Source organism: Pinus tabuliformis, chromosome 3_2 (assembly GCF_031772625.1).
Source record: "Pinus tabuliformis cultivar Carrire ecotype Pingquan chromosome 3_2, CPIR1, whole genome shotgun sequence".
Lineage (NCBI taxonomy): Eukaryota > Viridiplantae > Streptophyta > Pinopsida > Pinales > Pinaceae > Pinus > Pinus tabuliformis.
The window spans coordinates 1,177,057,875-1,177,077,835 of record NC_142302.1 but is presented as its reverse complement, the minus strand read 5'-3'; the positions used below and the strand labels follow the sequence as shown (position 1 = coordinate 1,177,077,835).

The 19,961-nt window shown below is 37.3% G+C and overlaps 1 protein-coding gene across 2 annotated transcripts; it reads left to right on the top strand.

Annotated features, from left to right (window-relative positions):
* Positions 1–1,027: 1,027 nt before the first annotated feature.
* LOC149184919 (uncharacterized) lies at positions 1,028–1,824 on the top strand. Of its 2 annotated transcripts, none has more exons than XM_089419011.1 (3): positions 1,028–1,411; positions 1,521–1,593; positions 1,691–1,824. In XM_089419011.1, the coding sequence occupies exons 1-3, from the start codon at positions 1,151–1,153 to the stop codon at positions 1,714–1,716; spliced, it is 360 nt and encodes a 119-aa protein (XP_089275137.1). In that variant the 5' UTR covers positions 1,028–1,150; the 3' UTR covers positions 1,717–1,824. The 2 variants fall into 2 exon arrangements, with proteins under 2 accessions (XP_089275137.1, XP_089275138.1); XM_089419012.1 differs by having other exon boundaries at positions 1,031–1,411; positions 1,533–1,593.
* Positions 1,825–19,961: the final 18,137 nt, after the last annotated feature.

The following is a 19,961-nucleotide window of genomic DNA, read 5'->3' as shown; positions in this document are numbered from 1 at the left end:
TTTAAGTAGAGGAAAGAAAGATTCTTGCTTTGGTGATTTATTAATATTGATAAAATTAAATTGTATAATAGTTAAATTTTTAAAAATATTATAATGTCGAGCATTGAAAATACAAATAAGAAAAATGTTTTAGTGTAAAATATTTAGAGATACTTTGGTGATTTGTAAGTAGAGGAAAGAGAGCTATCTTTTTTTTGGAGGTTCGTTAATATTGATAAAATTAAATCATATAATAGTTTTTTTTTTTTTTTTTTTTTTTTTTCTAGTTTAAGACTAACCTAAGTACCCATAGGGATTTGAACCGGTGACCTATCGCAAGGAGTGCCTTAACAGTGCACCCATTCACCGTCAATCCAAAACCCCGTGGGCTAAATCATATAATAGTTAAATGTTTAAAAATATTATAATATCGAGCATTGAAAATGCAAATAAGAAAAATATTCTAGTGTAAAACATTTTCAAATAGGTCTATAGATTCCTTGGTGACTTCTAAGTAGAGGAAAGAGAGGTATCTTGCTTTAGTGATTCATTAATAGTGATAAATTTAAATTATATTCTAGTTAAGTTAAAAATAAATAAATTATAATGTCGAATATTCTAATGTAAAACACTTTAAAATAAACAAGTAATTTTAGTTTTAAATATGGTGAATTCTTAATATTGATAAAATTAAATTATATGATAATTAAATCTAAGGAAAAAATTTATAATGTCGAGCATTGGAAATACAAACAAGAAAGCTACTCTACTGTAAAACATTTTCAAACAAGTCTAATTTTAAACATGGAAAACATAAAAAAATAATAATCAATGTTTTAAAATCAAACAATCAAACAATTATTGTCACGATCTTCCGTATTTAAATGCATAAATAAATTTTTTTTTAACAGGAGGGTCCATCTTTCAACCCCTTTAAATCTATTTACATTTACTAGCACATATTTGTGCTCACACCGGTCCGCATGTTGATAAACTTATATAAATGTAAACCCCTTAATAAATCTCAGGCTTGTAACATGGGCTCCGTTTCTTAACGTTTGAACCAACACTTAATGCAAATGGTATATACGTTGGCATATTCGGTTGTCATTTACACGGTGTGCCAGGTGGTGCGTGAGTAGTAACCCAACTCACCCTCTACCGTGGCCAGATGGCACCAGTTCACGTGAAGGCAGGTGATCAGTGGATAGTTGACCCACACTGGGTTCCGCGCCAAGACCTCCCGCTCAATTCAACGATGGTGATCCATCCTCTTCATCGAACGGCTCCGGTTGATCTAGGGTTTGACACACAATACTTAATCACCGGGTTCCTCGGGCAGAGTCCATTTGCTACACTCCGCGGCAGCCGAGCTCCTATACTTCTCCCTCAGACTCTCTGCAACTACTCCGGTGTCTATGATACTCCTCAGGTAAGAATGGCCGGAAGTAATTACACGTTCTCAATACAGTCAATTTAATTACAGCTTTCCTTATTATTTGTAACCCTCAAATTAACTGTGGCTGCATAAACGTCTTGAGGGTTATGTACAGGTCCTTTGTAGCTTCTCCTACCGTGTGCAGAAGGGTTCGGGCTCCTTAACGAAATCTACAGGTATGGTCGAATAACCTTTTCCCCAGTTTAATGGTTATGATTTACTGTGCGAACGACTTCGAGCTGAAGCAGGGTTATGGTTTGTTACCTGTTTCAGGTTCGATGATTTGTCTCATACCCTGACTACGCCTATACGGCCAGTCTCCTCGAGCCGGTCTGTCTTGCGGCCTTTAGGGTTTAATAGGCTTTCATGCCATTTACTGTGTTTATTCATTTGTTTTGGGGCTTGGCCCTCAGGTGCTAAGATGTCACCGGATGTATATTTGAAAAGCTCTCAGAGTTTTACCGAGTCTATGAAGGTCTATATATATTGTTTTCATAATGCTGGGATTTACCACCGATCTCTAAGCCGGACTTCTCTCGGCCATGAACATGTTTTGCTGTTTTCTATTAACGATCATTTGTTTCGCTTCTCAGCTTATACCATATTTCCGAATGGTCATTTTGATATTACTAGTCAGTTCATGTGGAAACTTATATACCGGGTTTTTCTTCTGTATGTTCATTTACCGTCTATGCCACAGATTCGTGACCCTTAAGGTTTACTTCAGTGTGTATTAATACAGCATGTTTCTTGGGGTTTCCACATGTATTCAGTTCATTCTGCACGGTTTCCATTTATATTTTGGTATTCTTGTTGCGATGCTGAGATAGTTCACATATATTTGGCTCAGTCCAAACAGTTTCCATTTATATATGTATATAGTTCCTTTAATGCGTTACTGAGGTAGTCCTGCGCTCAGGTGTTGAGCGCAGCGTCTACCTCCTCCGCGACAGTCATTATAATGACCCTGAATGTCAGTTTACTATTTGTTAAATTTATAGATCATAAATCTGATATCATTAGCTTAACTGGTAACAATGCATGCGTTTGTCTGGTTCTGCTATGTTTACTTGTTAACAGGTCCGTCACATGGATTTGTAACCCTACCCGGGTCTGTTAATATGAGTAACCTATGGTAACCCTCATTAGGGTCTGCCCAAGCAATTTCGACATACATGCTGTACATTGCTAATGCTATTCCGTTTTCATGTTGACATATCACTATGCTGTATTATTTCCGTGCAAGTTACTGTATTATATAACCTGGTTTCCTACCAGGCATATCTAGACCTTTCCTAGGTTTTATTTGTTTTCTGTTCTCTAGTTTACCTCACGGTTATTGATACAGTCACATACCTCTGCCACAGCTCTAAGAACTAACTCTGTTCTGAGCGTATTATACTGACTATGCAACCGTAGGCTATTGATGCAGTATCTGTAGGTGACCATTGTCTTATATTAACATATATAACATTTCAAGAACTGTATGCATTAATCAGATTGACATACTACAGTAACTAATGACAGTAAGATAAGTTCCGTGACCGGTCTGTCCTCCTCTGTACCTGTTCTTTAATTGCTAGCTAGTTCAGAGAATGCGTACCTGGTTATTCCGTTATCGATGTCCTTACTTGCAGAAGTCACCTGCAATAGTTTTGCTCTTATCCTCCCAACCTTGAGATCCACTTCACACTGGATTCTCCCCCCCGAGCAGTCTTGCAGGCCTACAGCCCTCAACAAGACACATGCACTCCTGTGTTGGGTTATCTGGTCTCGACCAGACTTAACCTCTTTCTCAGGTTATCTGGTCTCTACCAGACTTAACCTCTTTCTCAGGTGATCTGGTCTCTACCAGACTTAACCTCTTTCTCTGTCTGCTCTCTCCTGGAATTCTTCTCTCTGCCTCCTTTTTCCCCTGTTAGGGTGCTTGCTGATCCATTTAACCAATGCCAAGAATTAGTTGTAACTGATATGTAATTTAAAAATTACTTTTACGCAGGTTTGATTAACTGATTGGTAATTTAAAATTACCTTACGTGGGGTTAATCATAATAGGTATATCACAATTATTCTAATGTCAATGTTTTTAATTGATTTTATAAAGTGAAATATTGAAAATGCAAATAAAAAACAATTCTAGTATCAAACATACAAATAATTCTAATCTAAAACATTTAGAACTCAAAAGCATGAAAACAATTATTATGTTAGATTTTCAAACAAGCAATCTATTTTAATGTGAAACATTGAAAACATAAAAACAAGTGTAATATGTAGCATTGCTACTTAGCACCTGTCTTTTATGACAAAAAATTTGATAGTAAAATAATTCTCTTGAGAATAATTATAAGGTACTATAATATAGAGTTACTATATTAAAAAAACTTGGAATATAAATTAGTACCTTCTTTTTATAAGGTTAAAATATTTTGATTTTGAAATGAGTTATGGTTTTTGGGCAAGTGGTATTTAAAAGGAAAAAGAAAATATTAAACTAAAAATGTGAATGGTTTGAATTGTAAAAAAAATATCTAATAGAAAAAAAATTAAAAAATTATGTATAAAAATGTTATTAGGAAAATTTTAAAATATGAATTAATTTTTATCTAGATAATATTAATAGATATAAAAAGATGAAAATATACATATATTTGAATTCTAATATCTTAAATTGAGAAAAATAAAAAATAACACAACTAAGAACCAATTCATATAAAAAATAAAAATATAAAATAAAAATATGCAAAATAAAGTATCATATTAAATATGTAGAAATATGGAAATAAATATTGAACAATAATTACCTTTATACTATACAAATATAACATATATAAACTTATATATGAAGAAAAATTAAATATACAAATAAAATTCTAAATCAATATTTAGAAGTTATATAAAATATGCACAATAAAATAAATTAAAAAATAAAACAAAACAAATTACAAGAATATTTTATTTAATACTACTTATCTAATAATAAAAAATTATAATATATAAAAATAAAAAAATCAAAGTCAATCAAAAACCACAAAATATAATTATCATAAAGTGGTCAATAATAAAAATATTTTTTATTTATTTAACGTGTCGAGGACCATCTGTATTAAATAAATAATGTACACCATTTGTTTTTAAATTTTCTTTTCAGAACAAGTTTAATGCGTTAAGTATTAAATAATGTACAATTTATGAATAGGTGGTATGTACTATTTGTATTAAATAATGTACAATATATGAATAGGTGGCATTCTTAAATTTTTTTGTTTTTAAATTATATATACTAACCATTCCATTTCATTTCATTGTACTTAACCAATAGAAAATTAGAAATAATGAATTTCATAAAATACAAAATATATTTTTATTTAAAAAAATTAGAATTAATATGATAATTTTTAAAAACTTTAGAAAAATTTATTACAAAAAAAAATATTAAAAGTCATATTAGTTTGACTAGCAACCAATTACAATATAACTATCTTCCGCAAGTATAATAAGATAATATAAGGTATTGGATTGCAGGTTTTTGTGGAGAGGTTTTTGAGAGATTGTATTCGGATAATCCACAGTATTCATCATTTTCTTTTTGTCGACGTTTCGAGCCTAGAGCAAGACTCATCATCAGGACTATAATATAAGGTAATTTTATTATTGCCCAACTAATGATAGCAAAAGCAAAAGTAAGTCAAATACAACTAATATGAATACACTGAGGAAATACAAGGACATCTCCTAATGTCAAACATTTACAAACAAAATAACAATTCTACTATCATACACTATTAAATTTATAAACTATTTAAATTACACAAATAAAACAAATGATTATAATGTCAAACATTGAAAAAATAAGTAAGTAATTCTAATGTTAAACATGGAAAACATAAACAATAAAATAACCTTAGTGTCACACATTTTCAAATAAGCAAGCAATCCTAATGTCAAATATTTTCAAACAACTAAACATTTCTAATCTCATGTAAAGGAAAATCAACTCTATTCCCAAAACATTTATGTATCACTTTTTATTGCCATCATCTCATTTGGCATTATAACATTATTGTTCTAAAAAAATGTAGTTCATCCTAACAAGAAAATAACAGAAGTTTTTTAAGTTTTATGAAAAATTTAATATATTTAAATTATATGTAGGTTTAAATTAATGATGTGTATTGGTTAATCCATGTTATGCATAGTAAAAAATTGAAGAAATTTGATAAAGTTGTTTGCAATTTGAGTGTAAAAGAATGTAAAAGATTTATGGAAATGTTACAAAGAGAGGAATTAAGTAGATCAAAAGATAATGAATATGAAGTTTTTTTAACTTTTTAAAGAAATAACTTTCTTAACATTAATTGTTATTATGTTTTAAATACTTGATTTCACAATTTTTTTAATGTTATATAGAGATATGACGGAATGAAATGCTATCCTAAGTGACAAAAATTACGAAGGATGTAAACAATGATGACTTTTTTTAATATTGTGTAGAGACTAATAGCGAAAGAATGGAATGCCATCCTTAGAAGACAAAAATTATGATGACTTGGTATTTAGTTCATGTGGGGTGGTGTTGGAAGTTAACAAGAGAGGGAAAGCATTTTACAAAAAGATGAAGTATATAATAGAAAGAACATATATAGACATATTTTCCACTTATAGTATAAAAAATAATCCAATGACTCCAAGAATTAGGTTATACATAAACTACAAGAATAATTTCCAAAGCAATGGCTATTAAGACCCATAAGACTTCTATAACAAAAACCTATAACAACAAAAAATCAATCCTTTGCTACGTATAATCACTGAATATTATTATTTTTTATAATATGTCCTAAAAATTAAAAAAATTAAGGTTTTTTTGCTATATTTACTTTTATGTCAATTTAAAAAAAATATTGTGCTTTTCATTTTTCAAGAAGATTATGCAAATTTCAAAGGAAAAATGAGGGGAAACCCAATACATACCGATAGGGATGTTAAAAAAAGTGCACAAGAAGATGGTAAGATAAATGAACATAACTGCATTGCATAAGGAGTCATTCCAACAAAAATGTGCATCATAGGTACGCCAACATTGATTTATTGATTTGTGTACATCAAATTTAATTATCACATAAAATACTAATTTTCAATTGTTTTGTTGCAGAAAAGAAATCAAAATGAAACCCATTCAACACATAAAATACGAAGACTATGAAGAAAAAGTTCGACCACAAAGTTTGACAATACTTACATTTTTTTTACCTTACTTAAAATTCCATATATGTTTTGATCTTTATATTCAAATAATTAATTTATAGCCATTCATAGATGTCTTGTAATAGGTGATAACAAACAAAGAAGAACCAAATGAAGAATTGATCAACAATGCATTAAGTATGGTTTCTAAGTATAAGTTGAAGTATCAAGGGTTAATTAGACAAATTGTAAGTAGTTATGTTGTTTAAATTCATTTGTTTTATAAATAATGAAAAAGAAGAAACATTCATATTAATTATATTCACTATGCTTTATCATGGGATAGTAAAATATTAGAAACAAAAAATGGTGTGGTACAAGTATAACATTTTTTGAGAGAAAGCATGTAAGATAGCTTCAAAAGAATGTGTATTGTTTAGGAAACACAACTCATATAATATGTTTATTTTTTTAATCTTTTTGTAATTTATGCAATCATCCATATCCTACTCGATAAATGTAAATATACTTATTACACTTTATTTTTATGGTTCTAGATAGAGCATAAAGAGACAGAATGTCTAAAATAAATTGATAAAAAAAACATCAGGTTAAATACAATATTGCATACAAGTAATGAAGAATTTAAATACAATGTTGCCTACAACTTCGTAATAATAATAATAATAATTTACGTATCATTTTGTACTTTTTTTTATATGATTGGTGGTTTATAGGCCCATAGTTTTGGTAAACCATTGGCCTATGGTATTTCCTACCATATAAAACAAAACAAAAGACTTTCTTAAAGTGGAGTGTATGTTAAGACAAACACTACAACATAATTGGAAATAAGCTAATTTAATTTGCAATGTACAAGATGGCGTCCAATATTAGAGTAGAAGATAGGTTAGATTGAGCATAAAATTTTAGATCATGGAAACATAGAATACTTCTCATCCTAGAAGAGAACGGGCTCTTGAATTATGTCAAGAAAGATCTCCCAGTGCCAGAAGAGTAAGAGGCCAAGGCAATGCTTAAGAAGAATGTGACCAAGGTCAAGAGGATATTGTTAGATTCAATCAAGTACCACTTAATTACTCATGTATTAGAATTGACAACACCAAAGGAAATGTTTGATACCTTATCAATATTATATGAAAGGAAGAATACAAGCATGAAGCTAACTCTAAGGCATCAACTCAAATATGTAATGATGAACAAACAAGATTCAATTTATACCTACTTCATGAAGATTTCTCACATCAAGGATCAAGTAGTAGCTATTAGAGATTAAATGGGTGATGCAGAGTTTGTGACTACAATTATAAATGGTTTTCCTTTTCCTTGGGATGCATTTTCTCAAGGAATTTGTGTAAGAAGGAAATTACCTAAATGTGATGAGATATGGACAAATTGTGCTCAAGAAGAATCAAGACTGATATCCAAGGCAGAGAAGACCAATGGTGAAGAAAATCAATCTCTTTTTTTTTTTTTTCTTTCTGAATTTAGACTAATTCTATTGAGTAAAATATAGTACAATCAAGAGAAACAAGAGACCGGCTAACTGGAAATGATGAAACCATCAACCTCGGTCCCGGAGAAATAGAGATTCAATCTCGGAGCTACATCAAATAACTTGAGAGCAAAGACTGACTAACTGACTTTTACCCCACAGGGGCAGAAACTTCAACACAATGTTTTTTCCCTTTCTTTTTATTGACTTTTGTCCAGCCATCATGGGGAGTATGAGCTAAAACAACTTGAAGACTGGAATTCTCTATCTTCGGGATCTCCTTTTCTGATTCAGAGGAGGAAGTCTCATGGGCGCGTTTCTGGGAGATTGCTGTGACAGAGGTGTGCCCCTGAGTGTCTGTGGACGGATCCATCGGCTGAGGCGCCTGGTCCGGTTCTGAATCGCTTTCCTCATCCTCCGAGCTTGGGGAGTCAGAGCTCCCTGCTGGCGGCGGAGAACAGGGGGTCCAACGCTTGGGTTTGGATTTTGCGAAGTTGCCTTTTTTCGTTCTTGCAGTCAGCGATGGGCAGGAGTTTTGCAGGTGCCCTGTTAGGTGACAGTGACGGCATCGGAAGGCAGTGTTTTCGTAATCTAGGATCTGGGTCCAAACAGTGTCATTGATCTTGAGATTGATTTGCTCTGGCAGTCCCTTGCTTAAATCTAGCTCCACACATATTCTAGCATATGTATAGAGACCTTGCTGTTCCCTCCCGTAATCTCCCATTAAAAAGCTGCCCAAGGTGTTGCCTATTTGCCTGTATACTGCTGTGTGCCACAGGTGTACTGGAAAATTTGGAAGTCTGATCCAGACAGGGGCTTTAGTGATGACTGCAGAAGCTGGGTCAAAATCTGGGAACCATGGAGTTAAGAAGAGTCCTGCTGAACCCATGAACCAAGGGCCTTCTTCTAAGGCCTTTTCGTAGTGCTTGGGATTGTCGAACAGAACTATAAAATATCCCTTTGCACAGAAATAAACCTTGCAGTGGTGAGTCCAGTTGTCATTGATCCAGTCATAAAGATCCTTTGAGCGAGGCCAGAGCCCATTGAATCTGCAGATGATGGCCCTTTCAGCGAATTTTTGAATGTCGTCTGCAAGGTCAGAGTGGGAGATCTCAACAGAGGGAACCTCCTCCAACTTGTCAACCAAAAAAGGCTTGGGTTTGGGAGGTTCAGGGGAAATGGGTATCTCAGAGCGAACTGCAGCTTTGTAGGAGTACGGAGGAGCAGAAGAGGATTGACCTGCAGCTCCACCTCTCAAGCGAAAGGAAAACACTAAAGAGCTATTGCTTTTTATGCTGTAAAAAGAGAGAGGAAGAGGATCATCGAGTCGTTTACCTTTGAAAATAAGTCTCTGTAGGGCTGAGGGGATCCCAAGTCGGTGTTCCAGATTTTCTTTGAGGTTCTGCACCAGATCTGATGGGTATACCCATTGCAGAATGGTCTTGCCAGAGATCTGTGCGATTTGAACCTGAAAGGGGGCAGAGGAATTTTCAAGAGATTTCTGGAGCAGCACAGGGCCTGAGTCTTTTGGGTCTCCCATCTCTTGACGCAAAGGAGGCAGAAGGGGAGAGAAAATCTTCTGCCTAAGGTAGCTTTCGCTCCAACTCAGATCCGCTGCAAAGGGAAGGGCAACAGATCTGTAGAGAGGCCATTGATCAGTGGAGGGGCCTGAGCTGCCATGGCTATGCGCGCCTGTGCACACCGCATGGAGGTTCGCAGCTTTCTTCGGCTCAACATCCGCATGGAGCTTCATCTCGGGTTCGCCCTTCTCCTCGTTGTTTTGCCCAGGAAAGCCGAGTCGATCTGCTGAGGAGAGTCGGAAAGGGAGCAGGGGAGCGAATGGAAAGACCCTAAATCGAGCTTCCCTTTCAGCGGCATGGCCGCGCAGAGGCCAAGCGGCGGCCGAGGACAAGGAGGCGACGGCGGCGGCAGCTTCGCAGCTAGGGTTCGGCTTCGGCTCCGATTCTCCGCTCAATGCCTGCTTATCAGGTATTAGGGAATGCTCCGGCCTTCTGTTCTGGATTCGAACTTCCCTTTCATCGGCAGAGAGCCGAGGCCAAGCGGCGGCCAAGGGCATTGAGGCGACGGCGGCTGTAGGGTTCATCTTCGGCGCCTGACCGATTCAAAATCATGCGAAGAAGAAAATCAATCTCTTACTGTTCATGTGAAGAAAGGAAAAGAAAGAAGAAACAACAATTAAAAGAAAAGTAGAATATCAGTTCCATATCACAAGAAGGATGTACCTAAGATTAGGTGTTACAACTTTTAGAAGTTGGGACACTTTTCTTACCAGTGTTCTCAAAGGAAAGGAAAAATAAAACATCATGCACATGCAACAAATATGGAGGAGTCTACATCTTAAAAAAATACAAGGGAGACAAAATATGAAGAGTATGTCTTTGTCTCAACTCTCATATGCACCATCACTCAAGGAAGTGATATTTGGCTAGTAGATAGTGGTGCTTCCAAGCACATGACTAGGTATGAAATTCTCTTACAAATTTGACAAAAAAGAGTTCATCCCTTCAGGTGGAACTTGGAGATGATTCAAAGCATGCAGTAAAAGGAGTAGGAGAAACATCCTACCAACTTAATTTAGGTAACTCCATTTCAATAAAATATGTATTGCTTATAGAAGATTTAAAAAAGAATATTCTCTCTATCTCCACTTTAGAAGATTGAGGCTTTATAGTAGCTTTTGTTAATGGCCAAGTCTTTCTATGGCCTTAGGGTTCAAGTATAGATTAAACTAACGTGTATGGTGTTTGAGAGGGAGGATTGTATAAATTAAAGGGACACCCAACACAAGCTCTTGTACACAATAGTTTTAGCTCTAGTGAGTTATGGCACTGAAGACTTTCTCACCTCAAATACAGATCCTTGCTAATTTTGATCAAAATGTTCATAGCTCCACTAGATATGTAGTTGGAGAATGATGGAGTATGCAAAACTTTTGCACTTGGCAAGAATGCCAAGGAAAATTTTCCAAGCAGTGATAATATATCCAAGGGGATATTGGAAATTATACATTCAGATGTATGCAGACAAATGATTGGACCATCTCTAAGTAATTTTTTATATTATGTCACTTTTATTGATGATTTTTCACGCAAAACATGGATCTATTTCTTGAAAGAAAAATATGAAGTTTTCAATAAGTTTCAAGAATTCAAGGCTTTAGTAGAAAATATCTCTAGAAGAAAGATTAAAGTTTTGAGGTCAGATAATGGAGGTGAATACACCTCAAATGAGTTCAAAGAATTTTGCAGAGAAGCAAGGATTAAGAGGGAGCTAACAAATCCCTACAATCCCCAACAAAATGGGGTTGCAGAGAGAAAGAACATATAAATTGTAGAAGAAACAAAAGAAATAATCCATGACCAGATGTTTCTGGGAAAACTAGTGTCTTGTCGAATGACTAGCCCTCTAGGTTTGGCAGCTACCCTAGAAACAACAGTTTAAAGCAATTCAACGATTTCCTCTACGTGTAATAGATAAGAGAAAGATAATGGAACCAACCTGGAACTTCCGCTTAATCCCTTACTTGATCTCTCTCCCCCTTGACAGAGCTTGCAACTCCTCCCCGTACTTAACTCGCTTGGAGAGTACCTGCACAAGTACAACAACAAAGAACCGTCAAAGCATCGTGATCTATTACAACATAAACATTATAGAATCAGATATATAATGAACAAATGATAGCATTCACAAATGATAACATTCACAATTGCACAATCATATGGAAGAAAACTTGAAGAACTTTATTAATAGAAGGGAGAATTACAACCCAGTTGTCTGATCCAACATCATCCTCCCAGCTTCAATCCCTCTTCACCTCATGAAATAGCAAGATCACACCAACAATACAATGCTCTTTCCTTAATTACAAACTATCAGCACTTCCTTGCAATTCACAATATTCCAGCCTCTAGATCTCTTAGATGAGGGATCCATTTATAGATGTGTGCAAGGGTGTGAGTCATCTCTGGGGTTTTGATTAGTGTCATTCCACTTGTTACAATTGGTTCCACTTGGAGATTTCTTCGATCTCTTACTCATCCCTGGGTGAATTCAGAGAGGCAAGTGGCATAGGAGAAGTTTCTAGAAGATTCCATGAGCAACCACCTAGCAAACTATCTCAGACATTTGTCCATCCTCACCAATCACACCCTAGCAGTGTACCACTCAGTATGCATTGCATTTTGCCAGTGGAGTAGTCAGTATGGTTCAGTTTAGGCCATTTCTGGATGGTTTCTCAGGTGGAACTTTTGGGGAATGATGTAATCAGATGACTAAGCTCTTTTAGGGTATGAAACAACTCTTTTAGGGGTTGATGAGCCCTAGTTTATCGACATATAAGTTTGGGGTTGATGTGCCCAAATATGTCTATAACAGTTGCCCCCTAAAACATGGAGTCGTAAATCTTGATGTCGGGTGAAATACTTTATCATGAGGATTCGAGGTTTCGAACTGGAACATGACCTGCATAAGTTACAATACAATTCATCATCATAATATAATTTTCATGATCTAGCTAAGGTAGGCATTCCCATGCTCAGCTTTATAAATTCATTTCATGTACATAGATCAGATAGTCGTCTGTAGATGCACACTGGTGATTCTTTAGATGTAGAGTCATCATCCATGGTTCGGATGACCATCTATGCAGAGCCTTTGTACATTTGATTTATATTCTTGAATATATCGCAGCCCAGATGGATGAAACTAGATCCAGGGTCTTCAAACTCGTTCAATCTTTGCTCGATGTACAAGTTGATCCATGTGAAAAGATGTTCCGAAGTCGAACATGGAAAGACATCGCCTAATTACTAGCCAATGATGTAAGCTGTTAACAGACACGAGAAGAATCACCGATAATGATAATGACCCTCAAGGTACTACAGTACAATTCACGTGGTGTGAATATATGATCCGATGTCAAACACCACGCAAAATCTTTCGGTTGAAGGCCATTGATGTCAACTTGTCGCCGGAAGTGAGAAACTTGCCATTGATGTATGCAAGCTTCAAAGCACTGAAAGGGTTGTTTCTAAGTCAACTTCTTGGATAATGAGCTGATGTCGATAAGAAGTGACTCGTCGTAGGAGGGCCTTGATGTATCCCACATCTACGACACGAAACGAAGCAAATGATTTTCTGGAGGTGAAAACGAATTGACGACACAAGGTTCAGGAATGGCGGTCATGACAAAATGAAGGTTGGAGGTATTGCAGTGGATGAGACATTAACTGGATGGTGGTTTCTCAACTGAATGACTTCTCTTGAACATGCCGGCGACACTGAGATGAATCGGTAGCGTTAACCCCAAAAGATGGATGGTATGAAAGACCAACAGTGAGATGATCGATGAACGAAATAACCCAACCCAACTCAATCACGGAGATGAAGTGAAAGTGTCATGTTCAAGAGCGACCTGCTACCATAAAGTTCTTCAAGTTTTTTCCTTTTTTCCCCAGTCATTACTGACCAGTACCTCTTTATTTTTGTCAAGCTTGAGGAGGATAACATATGCTTGTTCTATAATTCGCCCTTCGGGAAAACCTGTCGCTATTTGATGTTTTAACGAGTCTAGCGACAGTGAAACTCGGTCTCGTCTAGAATGGACAAGTTTGTCACTATTGTTTTAACGAGTTTAATGACAAGGATAACTTGGTCCTTTTCATGTTTAGAGAGTTTGAAAAGGGACGAAAAGGAAACTCCATAAGTTCTTTTTCGTAAAATAATCCCTTAGGTCCGAAAAAGGATAAAATAATACAAAAGGGATGACATTTCCAATCACTTTAACGAGCTGAAAAAGATAAGCGCTCAAATTTTTTCGTAAGATAATCCCTCGGGTCTGAAAAAGTGTAAAATCATATAGGAGGGATGACATTTCCAATCACTTTAATGAGCTGGAAAGGCTAGCGCTCAACAATCTTCTCATATTTAACGAGTCTGAAAAGGGTTTAAAGGAGACTCGGTTTTGAGGAACGAGTGGTGTCTAGGGTAGCAACTAGTTCCAGTGAATTTGGAACTTCTCAAAACATGGTGAATTCTGTGAAGAGGCTGGCTAATAATACCACTCATCGCAACTGTTCCTCAAAAGGGTAAAACAACCAAGTGAGAGCGTATGATCGACCAAAGGGACGGTGGTGATGAGAGGTACATAACCAAGGCTCAAAAGGTTGATAGAATGACAATCACAAAGGTTATTTAGTTGAAGGTGGGTTCATTTTTTTGACAAGATTGAACCGTGGGGGAACTATGCTTGGTGGGTTCATTTTTTGACAAGCTTGAACCATGGGGGAACTATGCTTGGATGGGTTCATTTTTTGACAAGCTTGAACCATGGGGGAACTATGCTTGGATGGGTTCATTTTTTGACAAGCTTGAACCATGGGGAAACTATGATTGGATGGGTTCATTTTTTGACAAGCTTGAACCATCAGAGAACTATGCTTGGATGCAGTTTCATTTTTACACAAGCTAGAAATGACAAAACTAAAAAGCTAGAAACGAAAAAACTAAAAATTAAAATGAAATTGAAAAATGGGAATAAAAATGGTTTGCATGCCCCCAACATGATGAAAAGGAGAGTCTCCTGTAACCATATGGAAATCACTGTGGTTAGGCAGGACGGTTTCATCCAAAATAGACAAAACACCTCCTTGGCTTCGTCCAGAATAGACAAAGGTGAATGGTGTGTCAGACCAATCACATAACCTACAGGGAAACTTAACTTTGCAACTAGGTGCATCCAGAATAGACAAGGGTGCATGCCCCCTAAGCTTTGTTACATTCACTAGACTACTCATGGTGATTGGGTGGATGGAATGAAGATTCAAGTGATATCGTTGATGTAAAAGGACCATTTAGGGATGATGATTGACTTGGAGCTATGCTTGGACCGGGAAATGAAAGCTGGTCAATGGTGACAATCTTGCCTTCATGTGGGAAATGCATCACTTGGAAGAGTGTTGAAACAATAGCTTCCATGTTATAAACATAGTCACACCCAAGAATTAAATTGTAATCTAACGGTCTTGGGACTATCATCACATTTAGATGAACGATTTTCCTTCTCAAAGTGATCGGTAACTTAGGAAGGATCCCTAACGGTCGACTGGTTCCTTTGTTAAAGCCTAACAAATTCTGTGTAATAGGCATAAGCGATGGCGAACCAAGCACTTTCCAAGCAGTTGAGGAAAGGATACTCACTGATGCCCCTTCATCTATAATAGTGCTAGACACGATCATTTTACGAATTTGTACTATGATCCAGAAAGGTACATAAGAAGGAAGGCGGTATCTTGCTAATCGATTCCAATCAAAGGAAGTGACTAGACTACTTGGAGGGAGTATCGAAAAAACAGGAGCTTGAGTTACGAGAGCTGGAGGGTTTTCCTCTTGTCTAGATGGAACAGGTGGATTGCTCCCAAGTTCATCGGAATCTGAAGTAACAAAAAGAATTTGAATGGTATCGTTCTCACTCTCTTCGGGAAGGGTATGATTATCTGAAGGTGAACTTGGGTCAACTGTCACCTCGACCTGTTGACTTTGGTCAGGTATAGACTCATAAGATTCACTTTCAGAGAGAGTGGTTTCGACTGATGGTTGATTTAAGTTAGTCGGTTTTTCAACTAGTAAAGGACTTGGGGAGAGTTTCCTGTAGCCAGATGGAAGTCGCTGCGGTGAAGCAAGATAGTTATCCAACACTCTTTTGGCTTCATCCAAAAAGGGACAAAGGTGAAGGGCATGGTTCTCTTCACATAACCTACATGGAAACCTAACATTTCTCCTCTGTCCATGAACTTTACTATCACTAATTGAAGGTGTGTTACCAACATGATCTCTAGAAGTTGATGACACAGGATGGTGTGAACGGGGAGACCATTCTTTCAAGATCCGAGGAAAGCAAGGACAGTCTCGAGAAAAATGGTCACCTGCACAAATTATGCATGGAAATTTGGCTTTGGAAAGTTTAATGTGTGGATTTTCACCAGATGATGCATTCAAAGCAATGGTTACTTGGTTGCCCCCCTGCTGAATTGGCTTCTTCTTCTTCTCCTTTCCTTTCTTCTTCTTCTCAGCCACCTGGTTATTAGCATCACTACTTTCACCAAGCGAAGAGGAAGAAGGGGAGGGAGAAACAAACGAAGAAGAAGGCGAATGGTCAACTTCAATATCAACAAGAGGTCATTTCGATTGCGGAGGAATCGCGGCATTTTGAACCATAAAGGTTGAGAACAGCCATACTAGCAGGCCAATTGTAATTCCCGGAAGGGACAATGTAGCCATATAAGGAGCACCAATATTTCCCCAAGAAGAAAAAGGACTAAGATTCCCCTCAAAAGGGATTACTTGATTGGTGGATTCCGGATTTGTCTCCATATATCTCAACCTAAGTTCAACTAAGGAACAGGGATGTTATTCCGAATTCAAGTAATATTAATGACACTTTGACACAACTTTGCTTTTTTAGTTTTTAAGAGTCGAGAAAAAGCTAAAGATGACTCTAGTCTCCTTTGATTTTTAATGAGCCTGAAGTGACAAGTGCTCAGATGGACCTTTTCTTTTAAAGAGTTGAAAAGGAACGAAAGTGACTACTCCAGAAAATCTAGACAGAGGGATTACCAAGCCAATCGCAAAACTACAAAATACACCTTGGTGATAAATTAAAGAGAAATTACCAAGGAATTATGTACGACAATCAATCTTCCCGAATGCTGTGTTCAGTGCATTGTGATCAATAAGGCGGCAGACTCAACTTCCTATGGATAAAGGATATAAGCCTATTATGGTCTCCCAATATATACGCGACGGTACAGGGAGAACAAGTCCGTGCTAGCACTTGTCGTATCAAGGAGGAGGAATCACCCAACCTTCAATGAAAACGATAGTTACCCCTAGGTCTATAAAAGACATTGAGGCCTTAGATTATGTGTTCCTAAAGCATTGGGGGGATAAGAAAGATCTGCTCTATTATCATACTGAGTTTGGCAACCTAGAAAGGGAAAATGGGGAGTCATTGTCTGATTTCAATAAAAGGTTCAATTGCATGTACAGTAAGTTACCAGCTGAAGTGAAACCTAATCCCACCTCTGCTAGACTCATCTATGCTAGTGCCTTTGATTCTAAATTATGTTTACTATTGAGGGAGAGGGGATGTGCTTCTTTGGCTGATATGCAAGATGGAGCCCTAGAAGTAGAATCCAACATCATGGTTGCGGAAAAGCTCAAAGGTAATATTGATAGATGGAGACAGAGGGGCGAGCCTTCATCATCTTAAGATCCCAAGATTGATAAAATGGCCAAGATGATAGAGTCATTAGCCTCTGAAGTTTCCAAATTAAAGGTTGAGCAACATACTGGGAAAGGAAGGGTTCCTAATACCTTTGCTCCTCTAAATTCGAATCCATATAGAAGAGAAAATGAGCAGTTGCAGATCATGCACAGGAGCAAAGATGCCAATGAAGACCAAAGAGTGAAAACCCCTTTCCAGAATGTAGTCATGGAAGAGGAGCAGTTTGAAGAAGATGATGAGATCCATTGCATGGAAGACAAAGGCAGCGCCACTTTTCTAACCAAAGCTGCCTATGAGAAGTCATTATTCAATGACCAGATCAGCCAAAAATGGGATGGTGAGGCTGTTCTACAAACTGTAGATCAGCACAAATATAATCTGAGGTAAAAAATGAATAATGTCAAGGAAACTCCTGTTCATAAAGATGTTGTCCCTGCAGAACAACAAGCTAATAAGCAGAAGCAACCTGCAGTTGCTCCTATCATCCTCAAAGCTCCAGTCATAGAGGTAAGAGGCCTTGACAAGTCCCCTTTTTCTTTCAGCTTTCAATCAAAAATCCAGAAGCCAAGAATACCTATGTCCCTGATTGAACCAGTGAAGAATGAGTCCTTCAAGAAATCTATCCTTGAGGATCTTGAGCCTAAAACCATCCAAGCTTGCAATGACTTTTTGAATTTGAAAAATGACAAACCAGCTGTTATTCTCAACACAATAATCGAAAATTGTGAAGACAATCTCCCATCATTCTATGTCTCCTTGACTAGCCATGACAAAATTCTTCACAATTGTCTATTGGACACAGGTACCAGCCATGCCTCAATGCCCAAGGTTATCATAGATAAGCTTGGTCCTGACATTACCCAGCTTTATCAGTTGGCTTCTATGCAGCTTAAAAAACCAGTGTGCCAGATCACAGAGGAAGAAGGCCCACAGTTTTGGGACATGTTCTTTGATGGGGCTTGCTCTGAGGAAGCTGGAGGAACAGGTGGAGTCCTTGTGTCCCCCACACAAGAATGCATTGATTCACCTTTTTTATTAACTTTTCAAGTCACAAATGACACAACAGAGTATAAAGCAGACCTTATTATTCAGCAGGTGTACAAAACCTTCCAAGCAAAACATCCAAGGCTGAATGTATATAGAGATGAGGTGAAATATAGACCATCCCTGCCTGATAATATCAAATGCTGTAAAGTTTTTGAAGTAGGTGATCAAATCAATAGGCTTCTGCAAGTCTTTGATGGATTGGTTGATATGCACATTGACCAAGAGAAAGAAACCTTTCATAGAAAGGCAAAAAGGGTCAATTTTCAGTATGGTGATTGTTTTCTCAGAAGGAATGCATCAATGGAAGGATATATTTTTGATGGCCCATTCAATGGGCTATTCTTCAAACTTTATTTCAGCTACGGCTTTCAAGCCTTGGTATTGTAAATATGTTGTTTTCAAAGTTTTTATTTCCATGCTAAATGGACTCCATGCCCAATGGAATACTAGGTGATATTTTTGATCTTGTTTCTCATGTAAAAGGCAGTGGTCTATGGTTCTTGAAACCTCACAAGGAGGATTTCATCCTCGGAAGGAGCCAGTGTTATCCCTGAGATGCAGTGTTGATTCTCTTTGAAAATGAAGGAAAGGCTCGGTTTGCTTCGCTGTTCTTAAAGGGGTCTCACATGGGCCATCATTCCCCTTCTTCTTTTACCCCACTCACACTTTACCATTTCCCTTTCCTAGCTTAACCTTTGCGCCCTGAAAAATTCCTCTTTGGCCTTAGCCCCAAGTGCAATAGCCAAAATCCCCATGAAACCTCACCCATATGCCTTACACGTTTATAACACATTCCCTGAAGACATCTTGTACCTTCACCACCTCCCTCACCGTTGATCTTTCCTTGCCGATCCAATGGTCCATGTCCCATCCAATACACCAACTTGCCCGACACTCCTCCACTGTTAGATCACCCCCATCGGATCTAACGATCAGCGCCCATATCGCATGGACAACAAGTGCGACAAGTACCCGCCCGATGAGGGTGGTTTTTCTTTTTCCCTGCCGCTATGTGTCATCCACTAAATGGCATCGGGCAAGTTCTGACACTTACTACTTACCGCCTGATGCCCGCCTAATAAAAACCATAACCACACAAGTCAAACCACCCTGCATGTTTTCACTCGCACATCTCCTTTGCCCGATAACCGTCCGATTCGCTCGCTTGAAGATCTAAAGGCCCAGACATGTTCCGCTCCTGCCATGACCGCTAGCCTCCAAAAAAGCAATCCTCACCACACATCTCCCTTGATCCGATGGCCACCATGCACGATCATTCACCATCATTCATCCGCCCATGCACTCCATACCCCACACCCTGTCTGCTACACAAAGAAGAAGATGGCTGACTTTGTCAGTTTGGCGACAGTCTGACCATGAAACCAAATTAAAAGAAGAGCATGGTCGGGGGAGAAAAGGACATAGCATGACTCAACAACCAAATTAAACAGTCATGGAACTCCACTGGAAAAATTAATCCAATCACCTGG

What these genes read in the sequence shown, in the direction of transcription:
- LOC149184919 (XM_089419011.1), top strand. Translation starts at nt 1,151, where the DNA reads ATGGCACCAGTTCACGTGAAGGCAGGTGATCAGTGGATAGTTGACCCA. An exon ending in GTGTCTATGATACTCCTCAG is followed by an intron (nt 1,412 to 1,520) that starts GTAAGAATGGCC and finishes AAACGTCTTGAG; the next exon opens with GGTTATGTACAGGTCCTTTG. An exon ending in CTCCTTAACGAAATCTACAG is followed by an intron (nt 1,594 to 1,690) that starts GTATGGTCGAAT and finishes TACCTGTTTCAG; the next exon opens with GTTCGATGATTTGTCTCATA.